At 37.4% G+C, this 23,762-nt stretch overlaps 1 protein-coding gene across 2 annotated transcripts in view; it reads right to left on the reverse strand.

The window, feature by feature from the left end:
• Nucleotides 1-1,232: 1,232 nt before the first annotated feature.
• The window catches only part of USP6NL (USP6 N-terminal like), a 98,427-nt gene continuing 75,897 nt past the window's right edge, over nucleotides 1,233-23,762 (reverse strand). For both annotated transcript variants that reach the window (XM_059816468.1, XM_059816469.1), the window contains exons 10-14: nucleotides 19,868-19,962; nucleotides 17,192-17,257; nucleotides 17,005-17,104; nucleotides 14,814-14,966; nucleotides 1,233-3,024 (exon numbers count right to left, since the gene is read on the reverse strand). In XM_059816468.1, the coding sequence (XP_059672451.1) occupies nucleotides 1,586-3,024; nucleotides 14,814-14,966; nucleotides 17,005-17,104; nucleotides 17,192-17,257; nucleotides 19,868-19,962 (1,853 nt within the window). In that variant the 3' untranslated portion in view covers nucleotides 1,233-1,585. The remainder of the gene's footprint in view (nucleotides 3,025-14,813; nucleotides 14,967-17,004; nucleotides 17,105-17,191; nucleotides 17,258-19,867; nucleotides 19,963-23,762) is intronic.

The raw sequence follows: 23,762 nt of genomic DNA on the forward strand, positions 1-23,762 counted from the left end.
ATACCCATTTCTATGTTTTCAGTTAACAACTCTTACAAAACAAAACAGAATAGGACAACCTTCCAAACCATCCCAAACTGGTGTTGATACCAATGTTTGGTACTTACATATTAGAAAAGTCTCTCTGTTAAGCACTCCAAGGACCTCTTCTGGCGAGATCCTTACCCGCCTCAACTCCCATTGGTTTCAATGAGAGGCCAGTGCATTCAGCACTTACTACGCAGCACCCAGCAGCTCACAGGACTGTATCCTACACATGCCACTTAACCTGCAGGTCTTTTCATCCCCAATTCACAGTCAATGAAAGGAAAACGCGAAGTAGAAAAGGCTGCAAACACTAATTAAAAATACTTACATTACCAGGAGTCTAAGCTTCCTATTAACAGTCAGGATCATTTTAGTGTAAAACACCGCACAGTCTCTCAGCAGCCTGATAGCACAGCAGCACATGCCCAATCAGACATGAACCTACCAGCTCTTTGGGGTAAAAAAGGGCAAAACAAAATGGAATTGACATGACAAAGCTTAAGAGAAGGGACACTGCATACTCACACAACTCAGGGAATGTCAAGCCTCAACCAAATCTCAGACTCCTGCATGTACTTCACGAGTGTGTTGAGGAGCTGGTCATTCTGATACCTGTGAGATTTGGCCCAGCAACCAATTTGTTTAGTTTGACAGCAGAGCATGGCAAAAAGTGAAGGGTGCAGCACCATTTCTGTATCTGGCATTACTCTCACTGTGCTCCAATATTTTGCATATAGGACGACATTCTGAAGGTAGATTTGGGTGAGAAGGTAAAAATTCTCCACTTCCTATGCACCTAAAAAACTAAAGACTGCCCTGAATTTTAAGCACCATTTCTTAGCCAGATTAGAGACATTTTTGGCTTTCTGCTTTTGCCTGCCTGCTCCTTCTCACTGAGGAAAATGACAAACAGTAGTCAAAGGAGAGGAAATTAACTCTCACGTAAGATTAAATTAATAATCCCAAAGCATCTCTCCTGCCCAGAACAGATACTGGGATGCTGAGGCAGCTGTATAAAAACGACAGAAATTCCCATTCAAAATGAATGGCTTCTCAAATAAATTACAAAGAAAAATTAATACGAAATAAAAGTACTTCACAAGCTTTGCCCAAAGTTAAATGCATTTACATTTAAACTCTTTAGCTCTTTTCCATATGTGTTTGTGTATTCTAAGTGCACACTCACACGCGTGCACACACACATCTATACAGTGCATTAACAATGTCAGTCAAAATTAAACTTGTAAATGTGTTACAGGTTTTAGGCAGAAAGATCGTAACACAAGTTATTTAAATGTAAGGAACAATGACAGTATTAATCACCTTGTGTATATGATCTTATTGCTATGTCTATGCGCGTCAGATCACTTTCAATAGCTTTAATGCAAGTCTAAGAACTCAACTAGCCTTCAATGAAAGTCTGAAACGTCTTTGAAATAGCATTGTTATTTTTCAGAGTCACACAAACTGTCCGCATTTCATAGAAGAACTGAGGTGGACTACTACTAACACAGTAATGTTTAACTGGTTTTGATTCTTGCCATTTATAGCCAGATTCTCAGAGAAGCACGGATTCGTGCATAGACAATCCATCATTTCTATTTCGATAGTGTTGGGTTTGAGCTGATGGGCTCGAATATTGGTATTGTGGTGAACCATGCTCTTCAAAGGTTGGTGAAGTCCTGTATCTTATTGGACTATCCACAGAAACAGCAGGAAGACTATGGTCTTGAAAAGGTGTTGACTGAAAATGCTGATATTTCTGGAAATTATCCAAGTGGCCTTTGTTAAAGTCTTGGCTCCAGGGCTGCCTGTAGGGTTCATGTCTGTAAATATACGCAGCATCTGGCCACTTTCTTTCTTCTTGTAAATAATCCACTGGAGGGATTATAAATTTGACACCTGTGGGGGACCTTGAGTTGCTGGTATAAGCATTGACAGGGGCTACTTCTATCTGACCAGGCATTGGTGAAAGAGGATTTTGGCGACTGGCAGGATAGGAATTCATTTGTAGTTTATCTGGAGAATAATCTACTGAAATAAAAGAACCATATGGCCTACCAGAAGGGCTGGTTCGATTCCCATGATAATGTAGAGGTACAGAACTTGTATTACCTATACTGGAAACATGCTTTGGAGAATTTCCATGGTAAGTAGGTGGATTACTATAACACGGCAGTGGCTGTTTTACATTCAGTCCATGAGGTGGTCCATCAGACTGGGATGAATATTTTGGAGATCTGGGTTGTGAAGTGAAGGTGTAATTATTGGATATTTTTAATGGAGTTGGTATTTTTTCAGTTTGCTTTCTTGGACTATTACAATATGTTACGTGCCTAGGGCTCTGTTGATGAGCTCTCTCAAGCATCTCTTCAACAAGATTCTCATTCTCATTATCAACTTCTGGAACATTGTCATACTGAGATGCATTAGACCCTCGCTTACCTTCATCAGCATCCAAAACCCTCATCTTTTGCTTTACATTTAAAGGCTGCACGTCTCCAGGACTTGGTGGTGGGCCCGAAACCGAATGGTTTATTGGCCTTCCTTTCACCTCTGCAGTAAGTTTCATTGTCTTTTCAATTATTTTGATATCAGATGGTTTATTCCACTTAGGTACAAATTCCCTTCTTGTATTTGAAGTAGCATTAGAATTTTGATTAGCAGCTGCATTATTATACTGTCTTGAGTTGTCTTGCTCTGTTGGTTGAGGCTTTCTTTTGGTATCTACCTCGTTCTTAGACATACTACTTTGCGTCTCTATTGGTCGAATCTTCTGTTGTTTTAAGGAAGGTTTCTTTTCCAGTGAATTAATTATTTTACGGTTATTTGGTGAACTTTCTGATTCTTCTCCTGGGGATGGTCTCCTCTCTGTCCTTCTTGTTTGTGTAGCAGTGCTGTTCTGTCCATTAAGCATCGGAGTGGAGTTAAGCATAGCAGGCTGAGGTCCTAATGGAATCTGCCCCAATGGCTTCTTTGGAAATTCGTCTTCTTTACCTAAAACAAAAACCGTAATAACATAAATTCACCTTTGTACAGAAGTTGTCTTTGATTTGTTGGTCGTGCAACCAAAAACAGCTATGAACTCTTATTACCTGGGCCTCTCTCTGGGTCACCATTCTGCTAAACACCACAAAGGTTTTTCTGTATACTGACATCGACCAAAATCTTGTTTAGGCTCTCATCTCAACCAGTTACTCTCGTCTTCCTTTCTACAGCTAGTGCACTCTTGCCAAGCTTTCGCTCATTCATTACACTGCTGCATAAAACCATCTTCCTAGATAATATTCTGGTTACAGTACCTACTCTGTATGTACCCCTCCTCACACTGTCCTTGTCACATTAAGTAAATTACTTTCTCTACTTTAAAAATCCTTTCCAATATCCCTCTCGCAGTCTGTTGTCTTCCATTCACTCATTTTCTAATGTTCACCTCTGGTAAGCTATACTATCAGCTCCGCACTCACATGTACAACCTTCCTAGCAGACACCTTTGAACTTTGAACTTTCATTTCTTTTATTGGGTGGAGCTCCTCAGTTAAGTCCTTGCTCTCCCTCAACCCCTGCCTAGAAATTTCATCCTCAGTATTAAAAAGCCACAGTATAATTAAAAGACTCTATGGAGATTCGTATTTTTTTCAGTTCAGTTTTCTGTCAGTTATAGAACAATTGAAGTAGCTAATACTGGTACCGGCTACATCATGATTTCAACTGAGTGTTCAATGGACAAGTTTTACCAAACACAAGGACATAATTTATAGAACCAGGATATGAATGGAAAATTCTCCCAGACTGGAGCTCAACACATCGCAACGGACAGCGGTAAACATCAGTTATGTGGGGACCCAGAACAATCCACATTACCACTACAGAAAGAATAAAGAAGTGTTTCATTGCCTGATGCTGCTCGTAGAATAAATTACATCAAATTTTCCACTGCAGTCTTTCTCCTTAGCAGTCAACGCCCTTCATGTTCCCAGCCAGTCTTTTATCATATCCACTTGCATGTAACTTAAATTGTGTAATACATTACTTTCCCATTATAAGCAGAAAAGGTCACATACTTCTCATTAAATTTATTAATCTAAATTTAATTTATTTTATGTTCAGTATTTCCCAAAAAATAAACAAACTTTTAAAGTCAGCATAACCAAACAAATCCTACTCTGTATCTATTTATTAAGCAAAAGCTCTGTTGTAAGGAAAAAAAAAAAAATGGCTACCCTTGCTTATATGTTATGCAAAATAAATTATATAAAATGGCTGTCAGTAAAATAATTTTGTTTAATTCCTGCTTTTTCCTAAGACAAGAAATGTAGAATCTTTCTCCATCATCAAAAATCATCCGGCTAGCACCTCACTCTTTCTAGCTATTTGTAGTTAAAATTCCTTTTACGTGAACCTTATATGGGTTCACAGGAGCAAATACACACAAATGTCTCTATCCCTGACATGAGTGCTGTGGTTAGAAGTGAGCTATGTACGAGCTGGTATGAGTTCAATCTTTGATGACTGGTTCATGATAGAGATACACAGAGGAAAGCCAGCAGCCAAGGTCAGTATTATTTATTATAACAGCATAACAAACTACCATCACGGATCAGTTGCTATATAAACTAAATGAAAACTTACAGTTTGTGCCAGCTAGGACATAGCAGGAGGACAGCAGAGAAGAATACAATGACGCCATGTGTCATGACAAGATAACTAAATAAAAAGCACGTAATAAAAACAGTCTGGTTTTGCCAAACAATTAAACTAGCCTTTTCTTGATTTTCCAAGTCTTCATACAAGGCCAAAGGTCATATGGAAACCTACTCTTTCCTTTAGAAATACACAACTTCATAAACCTCAGTTTACATAAAACAAACACAGCCTACCCAGGCTTTCTGCAGAAAAACCCTCCACTGTTATTCTCTCCTAGTTATCCTCTGCTCAATTATGATCATACAATTATTTAGATACACAAACCTATGCTCTTACACCGAAGATACTCATTGTCCACCTTGCTATACCTTGGCAAAGATACTCACACTGAGCCCTCTCCCCAATTGCTTGTCCCCAAATGGGAGATCCCATGTTAAATCACCTTGCAGGATTATATACCTTCCATGCTATACTCTGGGATGGGGAATACCTACACAAATGGTTGCAAGACAGTGCAGCAGGTTATATAGTGGGGTAGGGCCTCAGCATTAGGCTCCAGTGAGCGGCCCTTTGAATGACAAGCCTCGTGGTTTGCCCTCTCTCACTGCAGGGCCCCACAATTCACAAATCAGGCTAAAATCTGGAGCATGGATTTGTAGACTTGCACTCCCCAGCAGCGCACCATTGGAAGAACAGATGAGGGGACAGAGTAATGAGTTGCATGGATACTGCAAATGGATGATTTAACAGATCTGCAATATACTGTCTGCTGCATCAACCTCTTCAAAATTGTTCTTTATGACAGGAGTTTACTTTCTGAACCTGCTTCAGTTTGGCAAAAGGCATTTGTACCATTTAATTCCATTTGCATCCTCAAACACAGTGTCAGGCAAAGCTGAAGATCTTGTCTTCTAAATAAAAGTGAATTTTGCCCCTAATAAATATTCCTCATACTGGAACTATACATTACAGTGCTTTCAATCCTACTAGTTTTGAATGTTAAAAATAGAATGAAGTCTGAATTAAGAAACAATACTCAAACTACATATCAAAAACTTGTCATCTAAATCATATAGAACTAGTCTTCAAATGCTGCTAATCCATTTATAACCTTCCAGGTGATCCATAGTAGTTATGGGATAGCATAATAAAATGGCTCCTCGACATCTGTAAATTATTTCATTTCTGTCCTTGTATGCAATAAATGTTTTAAATGGTGTGGCCAGCAGGAGCAGGGAGGTGATCATGCCTCTGTACTCGGCGCTGGTGAGGCCGCACCTCGAATACTGCGTTCAGTTTTGGGCCCCTCACTACAAGAAAGACATTGAGGTGCTGGAGGGTGTCCAGAGAAGGGCGACGAAGCTGGTGAGGGGTCTGGAGCACAAGTCTGATGAGGAGCGGCTGAGGGAGCTGGGGTTGTTCAGTCTGGAGAAGAGGAGGCTGAGGGGAGACCTTATCGCTCTCTACAACTACCTGAAAGGGGGTTGCAGAGAGGTGGGTGTTGGTCTCTTCTCCCAAGTGACAGGACAAGAGGAAATGGCCTCAAGTTGCGCCAGGGGAGGTTCAGGCTAGATATTAGGAAAAAGTTCTTTACCAAGAGAGTAGTGAAACATTGGAATAGGCTGCCCAGGGAGGTGGTAGAGTCACCCTCCCTGGAGGTATTCAAGGAGCGTGTGGATGTGGCATTGTGGGATGTAGCTTGATGGACATGGTGCTGTGTGGTGTTGGGTGGGTTGGGTTTTGGTGTGTTGTGCCTTGTTGTTGTTGTGTGGTGGTTGGCTTGCGTGGGTTGTTTGTGGGGGTTTTTTTGTTTTTTGGTTTTTTTGGTTTTTTTTTTTTTTTGGGGGGGGGTTTTTTGGTTTTTTTTGTTTGTTTTTTTTTTTGTTTGTGTGGTTTTTTTGTTGTTTGTTTGTTTGGTGTTTTTTTTTTTTTTTCCCAGGTTGGACTTGATGATCTTACAGGTCTTTTCCAACCGTAGTGATTCTGTGATTTTGGGAAAATTATTTATTTTTTCCATGCTTGAAATTCAGCTATTCAAGCTATATAAAAAAAACCCTGAAGACAAGTTCCTCTAGTAGCTGCAATGCTTCCTTAATTTGTACAAAGACGTTAAAAGCATGAACTGATTTCCTTTCTTCCAGCTTTTACTCTTTAAGAAATGCATACAGAGCAATACAAGATCCTTTGAAATATACTTGGTTGTACAATAAAGGTGGGGTTTGTGTGAGGTTTGGTTTGTGGTTTTTTTTTTTTTAATTTCACACACTTAAGGTTTCTTAATTACCATTAAGCTCTAATAAAACCCAAGTGAGAATACTGCAGACATTTTTTTGAATTCTATCTAGGCTGCTTTGAAGATTACTTTCTGTCATCTTTCCTTCACATTTCAGGGTAAAAGAACCCACTGCAACTAGGTATATGTGGGCTGCACTGCCTAGATGATGTATGCCATAACGTGAATTACAGCTGTAAAATGAATGTCAGAGAAGTCTTACCAGGTCTGTTGTGAAACTGTTAAAACTCAACATTAATTCACGTACTGACTAACAAGCAAAGAGATCCAAGACAATAGTTCAGTTAGAAGAAAACCTCCGCATGATAACAGCATGATACCATGTTTATAGGCTGGTAATACCAGAGCTTGGTGCTTTCAGGGAAAGCAAAAATATGGAACAATGAGTACGTGTGGAAGGAGGGTCAGTGAGGTAAAGAAGAAATACAGCTTTAAATCTTAGCCACAGGGCTTCCATAGAACTTGGTTTAACTTGACCTCAAACAGAAATGGACACAGCTTGCTTAATCAACCACATCTGCACGCGAAACTTTAAGAAAGGCCACATTGCTAGAGGTACTCAATTCAGTAATCAAAGTTACGAAGCACAGGCCTTGCTCTGCTTCAAAAATGCTTGAGCTTTCATCACCTCTTGCCATAAAAGCTTTGGAAGGAAAGAAGTTGTATAAGGATCTATGATGATGTGGCACAAAGACATCCTGCAAACCAGTCACCTTCTAAAGGAAAACCAATTTGTTTTAAACTGCAAAAGCATACAGATCATACATACATACATACACACACACACACACACACACACAGAGCTTCACTTCCAGTGGAACTACCAAGTATCACAGAATCACAGCATGATAGGAGTTGGAAGGGACCTCTGGAGATCATCTAGTCCAACCCCCCTGCCAGAGCAGGGTCACCTAGAGCAGGTTGCACAGGAATGTGTCCAGGCAAGTTTTGAGTATCTCCAGAGAAGGAGACTCCACAACCTCTCTGGGCAGCTTGTTCCAGGGCTCTGCCACCCTCAAAGGAAAGAAGTTCCTCCTCATGTTCAGATGGAACTTCCTATGACCAAGATTGTGCCCGTTACCTCTCGTCCTGTCACTGGGCACCACTGAAAAAACACTGGCCCCATCCTCCTGGCACCCAACCCGTAAGTATTTATAAGCATTGGTAAGATCCCCTCTCAGTCTTCTCTTCTCCAGCCTAAAAAGACCCAAGTCCCTCAGCCTTTCCTCATAAGAAAGATGTTCCAGTCCCCTAATCATCTTCATAGCCCTTTGCTGTACTTTAAAAACAAATAAGAACTCCTTAAGTTCAAAAAAAGTCCACAAAATTAAACAAGTAGAGAAGAACCGAATCTATCACCATGCACATTAATACAATGAGACATTCCTCAAATGCACAAAATAGCATGCAAACTATGTCCATGAATGCTTTAGGCAGTCCACTATCAGAAAGAATAGCAAGAAAACCATAATGCTGCATGCTGGCAAGAAAGAAAGGTAATAAAAGCCAAAAGCTGAGGGGAAAAAAAAAAAATCACAATGCAAAAGCAAACAAAAGAAACCAAGTCACAACAAACATCTCTGCCTCAAGAGGTACAGAAATAGCTCGCCAGAGAAGCATGCAAAAGCACCAATTCTTCTTACAAGCCACATACCTACCAATTTTCCACTCCAAATCTGCCTAAAGACTCACACGCAGCTCTCAACTGTCATCTTTACCACTTCAACTAAACTCACTGTTCAAAATCCTCAGATCTGAGCATGCAGAAATTTTATTTGGATGTTTTAAAGGACACTCAATTGAATATCTGTTTGTGCTGTTGATCCGAAGTCTGAGTTCATTCACCTTCTGGACATATCTGTCTGACTGAGGAATGGAGAAACTTTGGAATTCTACAAGAAGTATTTCTGGGACAAATGCTTTTCTATATGATCTATGACGTTTACACACCAGGTTTAAAGGCATTTTAAAACTAGAAGTTAAGACAAAGTTGCCCAGTTCAGCTGAGATTGTTTTGGCAGCAACCATGACAGTCATCAAACATGCCTTTGTCTTCTGAAGCAAACAGGGCAATCAGATATTTTCCCAGGTTGCCAGTATTTGCATGAGATGCAGAACTGGGTAACTCTCATCCTTTTCACCCTCTCTTCCTTCAACAGAACAGGTTCCTAGACAGAGTCTAGATACTGGCTTTTCCCAAAGACAAACACAATCGCTTATAACAGAATTTACAGAGTTGGGACTATAGGATTTTCTATTTTTCCTTTAAAAGCAATGTAGTGATTTAGTTGGCTTTTATGCAGTATAGCATAAAATAACCAAACAACAACAACAACAAAAAAGGGTGAAAAATGAGTGAGGAAGGAGAGAAATGGAAGTTGAGGGAGACAATTTAAGCAAAACAAGAACAATCAGGTGCTTGTTTGCTGCTGGTAAACGTGTTACCTGACACGAAAAGGAGCAAAGCAAATATGAGCAGATCTGACTGTTCCCCAAAAGATAAGAAATTCAAGTCATGTTAAAGAAAGTTTTAGTCTACCGAATTCTTCCTGCTCTAACAAGTCTTGGTCACCACCCAGTGGAAGTCGATCTCAACTACAGGGCTTTTACAGATAATTGCTTCAGGAGGCACTAACAGCCTCATGCATTGAATAGCAGACATATAATTGGAGTAAAGTGCTTTAAGTGCTCTCTCCGGTGAATAACAGTCTAGTCCTTAATTTCAGCACCAGAATACATGCACTTTGACTGTTCTAGCACAGTTTTCAAGGATGGTAATGGTCATAAAAACAACTCTTAAAATGACATCTTGATATTTTGTGTTTATTTTCCATCAGTGACATCCCATCTTACTTCTTCAGTTTACAAGTCAAAGAGAATTTTAAAGAAATTTAAGTGCCTGTACTAGAGGCTCCAGCTGCTGTCTGAAAGTCAACCTCTGCTCCTCCTCCTTTATAAGCCATCATCAGCAAAGGAGTTACTAAAATTAAAACTTGCATGACAACTTGAATGTAGAACAAAATACGCTGCCTTTCTGCTGCTACGTCACTTTTGTAGTACTGACAGTGAGGAAAACTTACTTTATAAACAACTGCATTTAGATAAACAATAGAAATGTTAACAAATTTGATCATCAACCAGAAGATACAGGTGGCTGCTGTATGTCTGTAAGCTGCCTTTACAAAAAAATTTTCTAAAATTAACCACTTCGTTTTACACCCCTAATTCCAGGTTTCTTCCAGAAAATACACTTTCTTGAAAAGTCAGTTCAAAATAGGAATACGAACAATGACCAACATAACTATCTGCATCATATTTTAAAAAAGCATGCAAGTTTCAAACAGTAAAGATTTTTAAATTATGCAAAGCCAATGTCTAAAACTGCTGAATTTACTAATTGTATTAGTATAATTCGATATATTAATTTCCTTCATAACGTTGTAAAGCAGTTCTATCACGCAAGAAACAAGGTAGAAAAATCAGTTTAGTTGATTAAAATATGAAGTGCATTGTATGAAATAGCTACTTGTGTATTCTTCAAGCACAAGTGAAAAATCCAAAATTCCTCTGAAACAAAACACAACCAAAAGAGAGACACCATCAGAAACGGGAAAGTCAAGCTGACTTACGTATTTCTATTGTTTTGGCAGTCAAAAGGTGCACTAACAGCAGAGAACAGACATTATTTAACACAATATCAATCTAGTATATACTTCTGCACTATCACTGATAAGTATGTAAAATAAACAGATATTTGAATAAAAGCTATTGATAATAAATTTAATAAAATATACTGTTAAAGATCAATAGCAGGTTTAAAAAAAAAAAAAAATTAAAAATTAATGGCAAATGCAAGATTCAAACTTTGCTAGTTTTCCCTGAATATAGAAAAGGCTGGGAGAACTAGAAGAACTGAGTCTGAGTTTAACACAGGTGTTACCATGCACAGAGATACTTAAGATGACCACAGGATAAGAGCAGATTTCAAATTAGGCAATATTGCTTTAAAATTAAGGTGCTAGACCTTCACCTCTGATAAAGGCTGCTGTAAGGCCTATTAAACTTTCAGTCATTAAGAAAAAAATCCATCCCAGGACCCCTCTACCCTACCTTTTCAGGACATCTTGTAACAAAACGTGGGTGAGGAATTGTCTGAAGAACAGACCTGAGGGCCTTCAGACTTGAAGCTGAGCCTGATTTGTTTATGAAGCTCCAGATTAATGAACTATTTTCAGCCACATATTTTTAAGTAGAATATGAAACTTTCACTGGTAAGCACTTTTGTTTATTTGTTTATTATAGTAAGACACCATAAAAATATATGTGTGTTAATATATGAATATTGTTTATTAAACATTGCATTATTTATGTAATCATACAGGAATAACTTATAGCAAAGCCAGAAATTCTATCCATATCTCCTGAGCGTTTAAAGAACTTTGCTGCTGTCTTAAATAACAGCCAAGGAAAGAATCTGCATCAAGAAATTTTGGAAATCACTGCTGTAAACCAAGAAAATGTCTTTCACTATGTTTTTAGACATTATCCTTGAATTAAGGAAGACAGTGTCTACTCTGCATCAGATCTGTCTCCTTGAGAAGATCTAAACAGGACTCATACAGATTTAGGTAAGTGTGCTGTTGAAGAACCTGCCGTGGTGTGGACATCCTTCATAATGTTCCAGGCAATCCAGAAAATATCAATTGCCTTTTCTACTAGATTTGCCTAAGGATATGTCAGAGAAGTACCGTAAAAGGCAGTTTCTGTGGTATAACTGTCGCAGCCTGCCTCTGAGGGCTTGATAACCAAGCTGCTTGCCAATAAGAAACACACTTATCCATATGGTTTACTATCTCCACAGAGTCACTGAAACAGGGATACCTACCCTGGGTTTTGAGAACAGCACTTAAGTTGCAAGCGATTCTCTGAAGGTCATAGTTGCTAAGTACAGGCTACCCTATACTGGCCAGCACTTAGACTAGAAATTACCAGAGAGAGAAATGAAAATCTGTGGTCTGCTTTATAGAAAATAGCCCTAGTAGTGGTAAAAATATTTCACTGACATCCAAAATTAGCATAATCAATTCAGCAGTGCCTCTTAACGTCCATGCTCTGGCTGAGCATTTTAAGGATTGTATCAGTGAGAACATGTTGAACAAAGTCCTTTCCCTCCTCTCTGCTCTGAAGGCAAAAAGGAGCTCCTTAATGCAGTGGGAGAAGCCATGGAAGAAGCAAGCCAGAGAAAGCTACATCAGATATAGGCAGATATCCACTTTAAAGTAACACAAAAGTTATTACCTCTTTTAATACCCTACCACAGCTTACCATACTAGGGCAGGAAAATCTATACAGCCTAACAAAGAATGTCAGATGGAAAATTCCACTGAGTTTAATTAGCTCACTGCTATTCCTGGATGACTGATACTAATGCAACTGTAAGATGGAAATCTTTTTCTTTTTCCTAACATGCATTGTTACTTTAGTTCTTAAAGGTGTAATTGTTGCTCAATGAAAAAAAAAGTATAAGAAAGGAAGCAGTGCTTTGATTTTAGCTGAGAAAACTAAAATAAGCACTATTTTCATTTAAGTATCCACTGTAGCCTAAGAATGGTCTGGCATTTATTGTGTGTATTGCTGCATGACATACAATGGTTTCATAAGTTTTACATTAAATTAAAAGAAAAATAGTAAAAGGAGACTGAAGGTAGCAAAGACAGTAGAGTCACACAGACACGTGAGCAAAGCTGAATGTCTAGAGAATGCTGAGAACCTGTAGAAAAATATTATTGCCTGAAGACAGTGATTAGTAAAACCAAAATGAACAGAGTGGGGAAAAAAAAATAAAATAAAAAAAAAAAAATCAAAGGCTTGTGAAATTCATATGAAGAACAAATGAGGCAGCCTCACTCAACTACAGATAACAGCAGACAAATCAGCTAGATTCCCAAGGATTAGGATGAAGGCATTTTATATTTATTTTGTGAAAGGTTAAGTAATGTTCCCATTTACCCCTGGCAAAAAATATACCACACAGAGAGGCTTTCCCTGGCTACTCAAATTAAAAAGAAAAAAGCTCAATTCCTCATCCAGCACCAAAATATACTTCACTTTGCCTTTGCTTTTCCTGTTTTAATATTAAACCTCCCTCATTCATGTTTTTAAAAAAAAAAACACCACAGCATTTTATTGTCATTGGAATTGCTTTAGCTATCCAAAAGAGAAAACCAATATGGCTCAAAACAATTACCATCCTGTCAGCTAGTCATATCAGAAGTTCCACTTAAATGTACAAAGTATGAAACCAAAACAACTTGAATTGCATTGCCAAGCTGCTTCGGCAAGAAGATACACTCACTACCCTTTGCTGTTGGTCTCCACAAGAAGATTCCTCGGTGGGAGGGTGGGGAGGAACCCCCTCACTGTTCAAACAGGATCATGGAGAGCTTGGTATTTAAAATTTAACAGAAAGCACTCCAATGATCTATCTTCCTTTAACATGATGGAGTGGTGTTGATGCTGAAAGCTGCGACAAGATGTCTGACAAAGCAGACAGTAGTACTGAAAATAGCAACTTGCTCTGAAGAATAAGTCAAGACTGAAACCTAGCTTGGGGAAAGAAGATGGAGAGAAGGCAGGATGGGAAAGCTGTGATTAGAAAGGGGAAGAAGCAGTGCACACAGTAACGTGGAGAAGAAAGACCTATTGTGGGTGGGAGAAAGTGTGCTGGAGAGATGTTAGAGAAAGTCAGAAAGAGGTCAAAACACAGGAATAGGGAGCAAGAAAAATGGGAAACTCTAACAAGAAGCCAAGATGATGGGAAACAAATGTACAGAAAGTGTTTGTACTCCATAGGGACAGATCTGCTGAAGAACTAGATGAAACAGGTATCTATTTGTGATGAGTAGTCCTGAAACTGCCCAATACGGCATGCAATAAATAAGGTCTACAGAAACAGAAAAATGAAGTTCATTAATGAAAGAGCTTCAGGAACAAATTAACACAACAATGCTACATACACAGTCTTTATTCTGACACTTCTTAACTTCCAAAAGCTAACCATAGCAAATTAATGAAGTTATTTTAAGGTAATATCTGCCATGTTTTTAAAATTTTAAAAAACATTCTCTCTCACATACTGTTTTACAATTAGCAAGGTTACAATTAGCAAGGATAAAGAAAAAGGACTCTGAGTAATCACAAGAAAAATTCTAATTAAAGACTGTGGCAGTAGGGATAGAAAAGGTAATAGAATCTTAAGACAGGAAGAAGAGATCGTATGCACATTTCATAAGTAGTGCCCCAAGAAACAACCATCTCCACTCTGCAACTGAAAAGCACGAACACAAAAGCTGAGAAGAAATGAAGAAAATAATTCAGTTAAACACCCAGAAGGTCTATCACCTGCAAACAATTAAAAATCTGGATTTGACTAACAGAAGAAACTATTTGACCTGAACTTTGTTTCATAGCTAATCAAGCTACAAGAGAGGCTGGATTCTCAGACAATGTTCTTGCTTCAAATAATTTGAAATCTTGATATTTAATCTTCTATCTTAAAGATTTTATAAATCCAAGTTAATAAAATTATCAAGACATAGGATGTTTTAAAGAGCTTTGCTATTAGTTTGCAACCAGTAAGCAAAACACACACACAAAAAAGAGGAAACTCATGAAATGAAGGGTGTCAATTTTAAACTGTAAAATTGGGGGGAGGGGGAAGAAAAAACAACTATGCAGTGATGAAAAACATTTGCATAATTTTTAACAGCATGAATTAGCACTCTAAAAATGGACAATGTGTGAATAGCTCCAAATACCTAAATCTGCATGTGTACAAGTTTCTTACCAGCTACTGGTAAATCCAGCTTTGCTCGTTTCAATTCTGATATAGAATTTTGGAGCTGGTCTATTACAAAGTCATCTTCATAGAAGAAATCCTTGGCTAAAGACTCCTGCAGAAATTCTACAAGCTCTTCCATTTGTAATTTCATCAGATGCTCTATATATGAAGAAAATATTACACATTAAAATATTTTGTTTATGAACATTAAACTCGGAAAATGTACTTAAGACATTAGATACTTTTGTTTTCAAAGTAGAATGAAAAACCCTTATTAATTAAGCAGGTAACAGAACTCTACACTAGAAATCCATAAAATGCATTAAAAATTCACTTGCAAATCAGCATGGAAATCCTTTTTACTTATCATTCTCTACTTAGGACAATGTTTTCCAAGAAGGGGCACATTCAGAAAAGTAACTACAAGTCACCATCTTTCAGACTTCTTAAGTCCAACACCTTCAGGTCCTTTATTTTTCAGGTCACATCCTCAACTTACAAAATGCTGCTATAGATCTGTACAATATACACCATCTCTCTGACGAGCAGCTTTGAAAAGCAGGTCAAAAAAAAAAAAATCTACATTTACGGTATCCTCATTCACAACTGAATTAACTTCCAAGGAAATGATGATGGCAGTTGACACTTCAGAACCATTGCTTCAGGCTCTCTGAAAATTCAGGGACTTTTTGCCACTTCAGTTAATACAGGTCATATTTTGAAAGTCATTTTATAGTTAAAAGATTATTTTACTTTCCCTTTTTACACAGCAGTAAGACCATGTTTTCTACACAAACCTATAAGGCTTGCAAGGCTGCAACTGCATACGTATGCAGCTTCTTTAAGCAGGTATATGTCATCAGAAGTTCCAGAATGTACAAATTCATATAAAAAAACATCGAAAATATTTTTGCCATTGTAATAAAAATACTCTTGGCATGTACTCCACAGTGACACTTTGACTGGCTAACTATACCATCAATGTTTTTAAAGGTAGACAAGAGACTGGAAAACAAATCAGAATCTGTCTTCTGCCACCTTCTCTGTCAGTCCTCTAATCTCTTCTCTGTTGCTGTAAGGTACTCTCAGTGTTTTGATCATGGAGGAAGTTGCTAAGTACTTGCTAAGCCAGCAAACCTGCACTCGGACTTTTTCCTCAGGTCTTCCCATAAAAAGAGTAGTGAATAAAAAAATTTTCAAGTAGATGTCTATTTGCAAATAAAGAAGATAAACCAAAATGCTAAGCCTAATGACTTGCCTCTAAATGCTTAGCTTTCTTAAGAACAATAATTTAAAAAGTAACCTTTTTCATTTTACAAAGCAGTTTATGAGCAAACTAATGAATACACTCCAGTGAGACAGTGAGGTAGTATCACCACAGTTCAAGGAGGGTAAACCAGCAAGCAAATTAAGACATCAATTCTGCAGAGCTCTATGCAGACCTCTGAATTTACACAAGAGTTAAATGACTTCGCTAAGAAAGCCGAAGTCCCACAGTAAAACTGTATCAAACTCGAGCTACGAGTTTATTATCCTGAAAAATGTTCAATTATATTTAGAAGCTAACATCCATCCTCAAAAGCTTTTTGGATCCTTTGGAATTTAAGGTACTAAATCACTTTGGGGAACCAGACATAGATGCCTTGGACAATTGTTCTGTCCAAAAGCTCAAATTTTACTTTACCCGAAGGCAAGAGATGGAAGAGAAGGCCATCCAGGCAGACTACAAGAGTTCTGAATTTTAATTACATTCTTGGACAAACAATGGTATAGAGAGAGACATACACTGGTGATTCCTCATTGCTGAGCTGTTTGCTGACAGAGTTTCAGGTATTTTGTGGCACACTGGATTCTTTGTGTGCTTTTTTGATCAATTTAAATCCTGTAGGGGCCAACAAGCCATTTCCAAACTGTAGAACTACATTTTTTTCCCCATTGTTTAATCAGCAATACAGCTCACCTCATGTCAATGTTTAAATAACTTTCACAGTGAAATAAATATTTCTCTTTGGCAATCACACACATTAATAAAGCAAAGATTTTGGTCTTTTTGTGCCTAAGGAAAGAAAAATACCTGTCAGAAATAGCATAAGGCAAATGGGAAACTAAGATTTTCACACAAGGTCAGGCTACACAAAATAAGAACAAAACCAGCTGAATCTCTGTTTAGCATTCAAACATTTGAGAGATTTCTTACTTCTGTGTAGTTTCAGAATTGTGTAAGACATAGCAGTGAGAATTCGCTCTCCTTCAAGTATGTAGATATCCCATATCCTGAGGCTTAATGTAAAGGGAGTCTGCAATGACAAAATCATGCAACTCTGAAAACAGTCTGTCCCAAGTCACAATTAAAAACAGGAATAGAAAACAGAAAACATACTCACACGATCAAGGAAACACTGGAAAAACCACTTTGTTGTGTAAAAGCTAGTGGACATATCCTGGGAGTCCTGTAAAAAAAGCAGAAATATAAAAATACTCCCAAAAATCAAGTAATGCCTTGCACTGGCCATGAAAAAACATTTTCACTTTGAGGCCAATGTACCCAGTATTCACCGTAAATAATTAGTTTAACTACATGAAACACTGTTACTTCAATCTAACAACTATATTTTTTATCTTTTTTAGTTTTTCTTCATCAACTTCACCACCTGAAGAAACATGCATTTGGAGATGCAGAGGTATTAACATGTCTCACACCTCCATCTTATTCTTGGGACAGAAGTAGCAGAGGATTAAATCCTCTCTCAAGAAAATAAACCCATATTCTGGAGCAACCGAAGTTCAGGCACTGGGTCCATTTAGTCTTTCATTTCTCTAAAGCAAGGCTGCCAATTCATGCCAAAGGTTGAAAAGATTTTATGACAAGAATACCTATCTACCAGAAACCAGTCTAAAACAATTGAATTCTTCAAACACAGGACCTCAAAACACCACTTAGACTGATAAGGAATTTGATTCCTTAATTAAGGGGCCTAATTTCCCCTAAAGCATAGCTTCTTTGCAGTTTCATGGAGCTTTTCAAAGTTCTTTACGCAGACAGAGGAAAAGCCAAAGTAAAAGACAAAGAGTTAAGAAATTCTGAATTTTAACTTTGGAATAACATCATATTCTCTGCTTGCCACATTCAGCTTTTCCAAAAATTTCAAGTATACAAACACTGAATAAGCAATGGACCAAATCCCTCTGGTTTATCTGCAGGCTTTACCCTCATCTTTCAGCGAGTTAAAAATGGGCTCATCTTAGGGATACATTCACAGTAAGAAATTAGAAAAAATAATGCTTGTAACTGAAATAATCGTTGAGATTTTCATTTTGAGAGTCTTTAAAAAAAGCAGTCAGAACAAAAAACACCATATTTTGAGATTTTTCTAACCTGTAAGAATCAGCATACTGAAAGATAGATATAATGGACCATGCCTTTCCCTGATAAAAAACCTGATTGCTGTTAAATTTAACAACTCTAAACTAATTCACACAAAAATAGAATTAAGTTCTGATTTAAAACTGAAAAGAAAAATACATAATAAATATAAAGAGAAAGTGAATGTTTTCTGGATCCCTCTAAACAAGTGGCCAAGAACTCCCTCAGAAGAGGGCTATCAAAGCATTTTATTTAAATTAGCTTTTTCAGTTACGAAAGCAACTTTCTGCACTTTTCTGAAGCTTTCTTTTTCAAGTGACCCAAGGTGGGGGGGGGGGGACACAGGGATGGATGACAGGGGAAAAAAAAAAGCTCTTGATTATTAAATGCAGTAGTAAGAGGTATATAAGCAATGTACATAATTTAATAATGTGCCAGCCTCACTCATGTATAATTATTTTTGGACTTTTAGTAAGTATAAGGGCCTTTTACTATTTACTGTTAAAACCACCCAATCTTCTTGGGATTATTCTATACTTTGTTCCTGAAATGTGACAACCTCAAAAATGAGAATAAGACTATATTTCTGAACAAGAATCATCATCTTGCATGTACTGTAAAAACTAAATGCACAATTTTCATTTCAGAGTCAAGTTACTTACAGAAGTGGTCCTGATTTTTTTTTAAATATGACAAGATCATCTTGCATGACTAATTTTGACTTGACTTTTTAACAGAAGAGTGGGGTTTTTTTCCTAACCAGATCTGCTAATTCCATGTTACGAGCAGGCCTTACAGGATGTTGTTAAAAAAAGACATTAAATTCTATTTCATAATACAACAGGCACACATTAGATGCAATTCATCACGGCCAAGATGCTAGTCCGCTCCCAAATTGTCTTTTTTTAATTTTTCTAAGGAGATAAACATAGTAAACAGTAAATAATATAGTTCCGGGAAGGTAACATCTGTAAGCAGCTATCGCTCTTGGAAGATGTTGCTGCAACTGAGAATCTCTTACACTATCTTTTAAGACTTGGAGATGGATTCTGGCAGAAACAATGTGATTGTAAAAGAAAATTCTTGATGACTATTGGAAGCGCATTTTTCTCCCATTAGAAAAGTAATTTGTTCCTTAGAATAAACACAGCTAATATTAGCAAAAAAATAAAGACCATATTATTTTCTATTTAAGAGCATTAGAAGAGATAACACTCAACATTCAGCTTCGAGAAAACACTACTGAGTATCTGCAAATTTTAAAAGGACCATTAACTCCTCTTATAAAAGTTATTTTTTAAACACAGGTTAAAACTGGTTGGTTGCAAAGTCACCTTTGTCCAGAGATGACCCACCAAGCTCTACATACAATAAACTCCTGATAAAATGTTTTAACATCAGCTTGCTATACAGCAGTTTGCCCGAGGCCAGGTAGAAGGACCACACATTTTCCTTAACTCAGAGGTCAAAACTGAGACAGACACCCAATTTAATTACTCTTAGGATCCAATTTTATCATAACTGCGCCAAGAGACACCATAACTTCGTCTATAATGAAAACAACAGTACTTCCTCTTAGACCTTTGTGTTTTTTTCCTGAGGTTTGAGGTATTCTTAACCTAGTGGGTTAACCTGAACTGAAACAAGGTAGCAAGCCGTAAATTAGTATTGTTTTTATTGTGATACAAATACTTACCAAATGCTGCTGAAGTTTGGACAAAAATTTTTTCAGTATTTTGTCATGATGCTCTTGAAACCTCAACAGTTTTGGAAAGCCAGGAATAAAAAAACCTAAGAAAAGAAGTTGACTATGTGACAGGTGTACGTAGTATAAAAACGACACTAAAAAAAGGCATTCAGAGCTCTGAGAATATTATCTGTCTATAAGACCACTGGATCTGAACAGATATTCATAGCAATGTTATGATGTCCACATACAGCTATGCACATACTCCTGCCTAAATGACTACAGCAAAACATCAGTACGTTTCCCTTAGTGATTATTATTAGATTACTAATGATAGATGACAGAAGATCCATCAGTCCTACATTAGTCTACCCACTATAAGATCATGAGGAAACCAAATTTAGAATTATTCTTCAAAAAAAACAAAACAAAAACCCACACCAACTAACACTAAAAGCAAAAGAGATAAATCAGGATTATGCCTAGCAAATTCATAGTAGAAGGGCAAACAGCATAGGCAGCTAATAGAACTGTCTGCACTGAAGAAAAGACCATAAAAAAGACAAGAGGGATATTCTACCAAGAAAAGTATGAATATAAAGTAAAGACTGTGAGCTCACACAACTGAAACTAAGGGCATATTAAAAAGTCTTGAATAGTTTTAGTGATCAGACACTGGAAAAGGAAAGCACTAAGGCCCCCTTCCAATTGAGTTATCAGCGGAGTTAAAAAAAGACTCAGAGCAAACACATAGTACTAACAAAAAAAAACTTGAAATGTAAAGGAAAGCTAGTACGGCTACACAGCAGGAAAAGAAACCATTCAAAGACCCTTCAAAAGCTGAAGCTGTGTTCAGATCAGAAAAACAGAGATGATCAAACGCTGGCAGTATAAAAATGTGAAAAACAAGCCTCCCCCAAAAAAAACAACTTACAAAAGACATTAAAAAAAAATACTAATAGAACTATTTTCAAACACCTTGGAAACAGAAAGCCTGACAGAGAATTTATGCAGAAAGCCTAACAGAGAATTTGTAGGTTCAACAGTCTGTGAAGATTTTTAGAAGTGCTCAGAGAAGATCAAGTCAGACTAAAAACAAGTTAAATTTTTGCATGGAGGACACTGGGGAGGTTCCCAAGTCAGAACCCTGAACAGCTCTAAAAACTCAAAGAGCAACTAGCTGAAATATTGATTCTATGAAACCTCTTGCTTAAAATACCAGGAGCCTGGAAAGTGGCTGACATGGCAGTTTTTCTTAAAACTGGTTTTCTGTCCAATATTGGTCCCATATTCAGGCCAATACTCCAGATTAAAAAAAGCTACAAAAAAAACCCCAACAGTTTTTACTTGTAAATGATAGGCAGTATGTAAACTGGAAGAAGTATGGACCCGCAAAACACATCTCACTTAAAAAAAAAAAATTAAAAAATCACTAAAAAAGTACCAAACAAAAAAGAAAACTCTTTCTAGTTACCAATTATGTAATTCAGTTCATACTCACCAAGCTGCAAAATTTACTATTTCCGATTCACACAGGTTTAGTATTTCATAGATACAAATGCACATTCTATCATACTTAAATGTCAGGTTGCATAGTAGGAAGTTTTACTAATATAGGCAAGGTGTTCGGGTTTTTTTCTTAATGTAAACAGTGAATGACTACATCAAAGCTAGTTAGCCATCATTAATAACATTCAAAGGTGCTTTTTCCATGGGAAGTTTCTCTTTCAATTTATATATACCAACTCATTATCTTGAATTTTTAAGACTATGAAAACCCCAATGGAAAGAGCTTTCAAAAACCTAAATAATTTTCAGGGTCAGATACCTGTATTTTATCATTTAGAGACTTCACATAATCCATACAATACGAAACATCAGAGAAGCCAAATTCATCCCTTGATTTCAAGTGGCATTACACTAGAAATTAGTCTGGGTATGTATCTGAGACACATGGGTTGCACCCAAGAAGCATTCCAGGTTTCCAGATGACAGGTAGAGGAGAAAAAAAAAAAAAGATTAAAAACCTGATCTATAGGGAGGAACTTTTAACCATCCTACTCTTGTCAATATGATTCTAATTGAATTACTCAGTCCACCCTTATAATTTCCATAGAGAGATCCTGATTTCAGAAAACCACCTGATGGTCAGTGGCATCAAGTGTAATTATAAAAGTTTTCCTTCGTGAATATCGGCAATTTAGAATTGAAATTATTTAGGCTTTAAGGAGTTGGCAAACAGTACTTAAAACTACCTTCCCCAAAGAAGAACACAGAAAAAGTGCAAACAGTTATACGACACCAGTTAAGTCAGTTTTAAAGTTTCCCCTCCAGAATCTACAGTGATATTTACAGTAATGCTGCACTGTGGCATAAACTCATTTAAAAGCCTTGGGCTACTCAAAGCTCCCTCCTGCCCTGTCTAATCACTTGACAGGTATGTGCCCTGTAACTGAGAATGGAAAGGAGAAGGGACGAAATGAAGGAGGGAGAGAGGGAGGTCTGAATGGGGTATTCAGTAACAGTTACGCAGGCAGCGCGCTGACTCCCATATGTACACAAGCGACACATCTGCCTGTGTAAGTCCATCACCAGCTACCAGATGAACCCTCTGGTTCACCACAGCGAGTTCAAATGATGACTACAAAAATCAGCCTGAGAAATTCGTATTATGAGTTCTCCATTAGCATCACATTCCACGGTTAGGACTCTCCTGCTTTAAAAAAGGTGACATGGACAAAACACTAAGACATAAAACCTGGAAAAAGTTTTAAAATCCTGTTTAACAGTCTACAGCATCTTAAAAAGGCAACTACACCTACGTGAAGCTCCTATGTATCAAAACCAGATCAACTGATTTGGTATATAATGAGTTGATTTAGACTTATCCCCCAAAACAGTTAAAATTTTCTGTGACCTTTGAGGAGCTCAGCATTCTACACAGTAGCATTTGCACAGTTGTAGTTGCACAGCTTTTGATTATTATTAAATCTATAGATTTTTTTGTAAGATTATTTTAGCCTGTGTTATCATTGTGTAAAGCTCCAAGCAAGTCTTTGACTCTGGAGGAATTCAAAATTTGACTTACGACATTGTCAGATAGCACTTGGGGTTTTTTTAATAAGGCGATAGCTTTGCCGAAGTATAAACAGAAAAACAGCCAACTAGCACTTCATCTTGGGGGCAGAGAACATGCAGGAATACTGAAAAGCCAGGGAAGGAAGCTATCACAGTGCGAGGAAGTCTTAAGCAAGGAAAAGGAGCCAGAGCCTGTTGGAAATTTGCTAAAAAGCTCAAGTTCTAGATAATACTTACTTTTTCAGGCTTCCAAGAACTACAGCTTTTCTGAATCACCACATCATTAACATCTACAAAAGATGCCTAGAGTAGTTCCATACCAGTAGGCATGGAATATGCCTAGATCATACTAAATTTGGCATGGAAAGAGAGAACTACCAATAACATAAAAGTAACAAGATGGTGAGAGCAGGAAATGCTGTGCCAGGCAGAGATAAAGAAACTCAAATTTAATGCCTAGATACAGTGTCAATTTTTTACTGTGGATTCCTGTCCTGCTAAATGATAGCATAGCCACAATATTATTTAACTCATTCTGTATTAGGTTTCCACTAGTATTTTATTGCTTATATAGGTATCTACATAAGCAGTTTTCAACTGGTTACATTCCCTGAGAGACTAAGAGGAAAGAAAACATCTGATTTTCATTAAGAACTATTTGAAAGATATCACATATAAAACCAATTACTTACCATTATAAGTGAGCTTCAGTAACATCCAACAGCCCCCCCCAGTATAAAGCTCACATTATGTCTTATTTTGACTATACAGACAGAACAGCATAGTTCCATTTTCAAATAATTTACAACTTAAATAGGGCAGGTTG

Source organism: Gavia stellata, chromosome 4 (genome assembly GCF_030936135.1).
Source record: "Gavia stellata isolate bGavSte3 chromosome 4, bGavSte3.hap2, whole genome shotgun sequence".
In the NCBI taxonomy this organism is placed as follows: domain Eukaryota; kingdom Metazoa; phylum Chordata; class Aves; order Gaviiformes; family Gaviidae; genus Gavia; species Gavia stellata.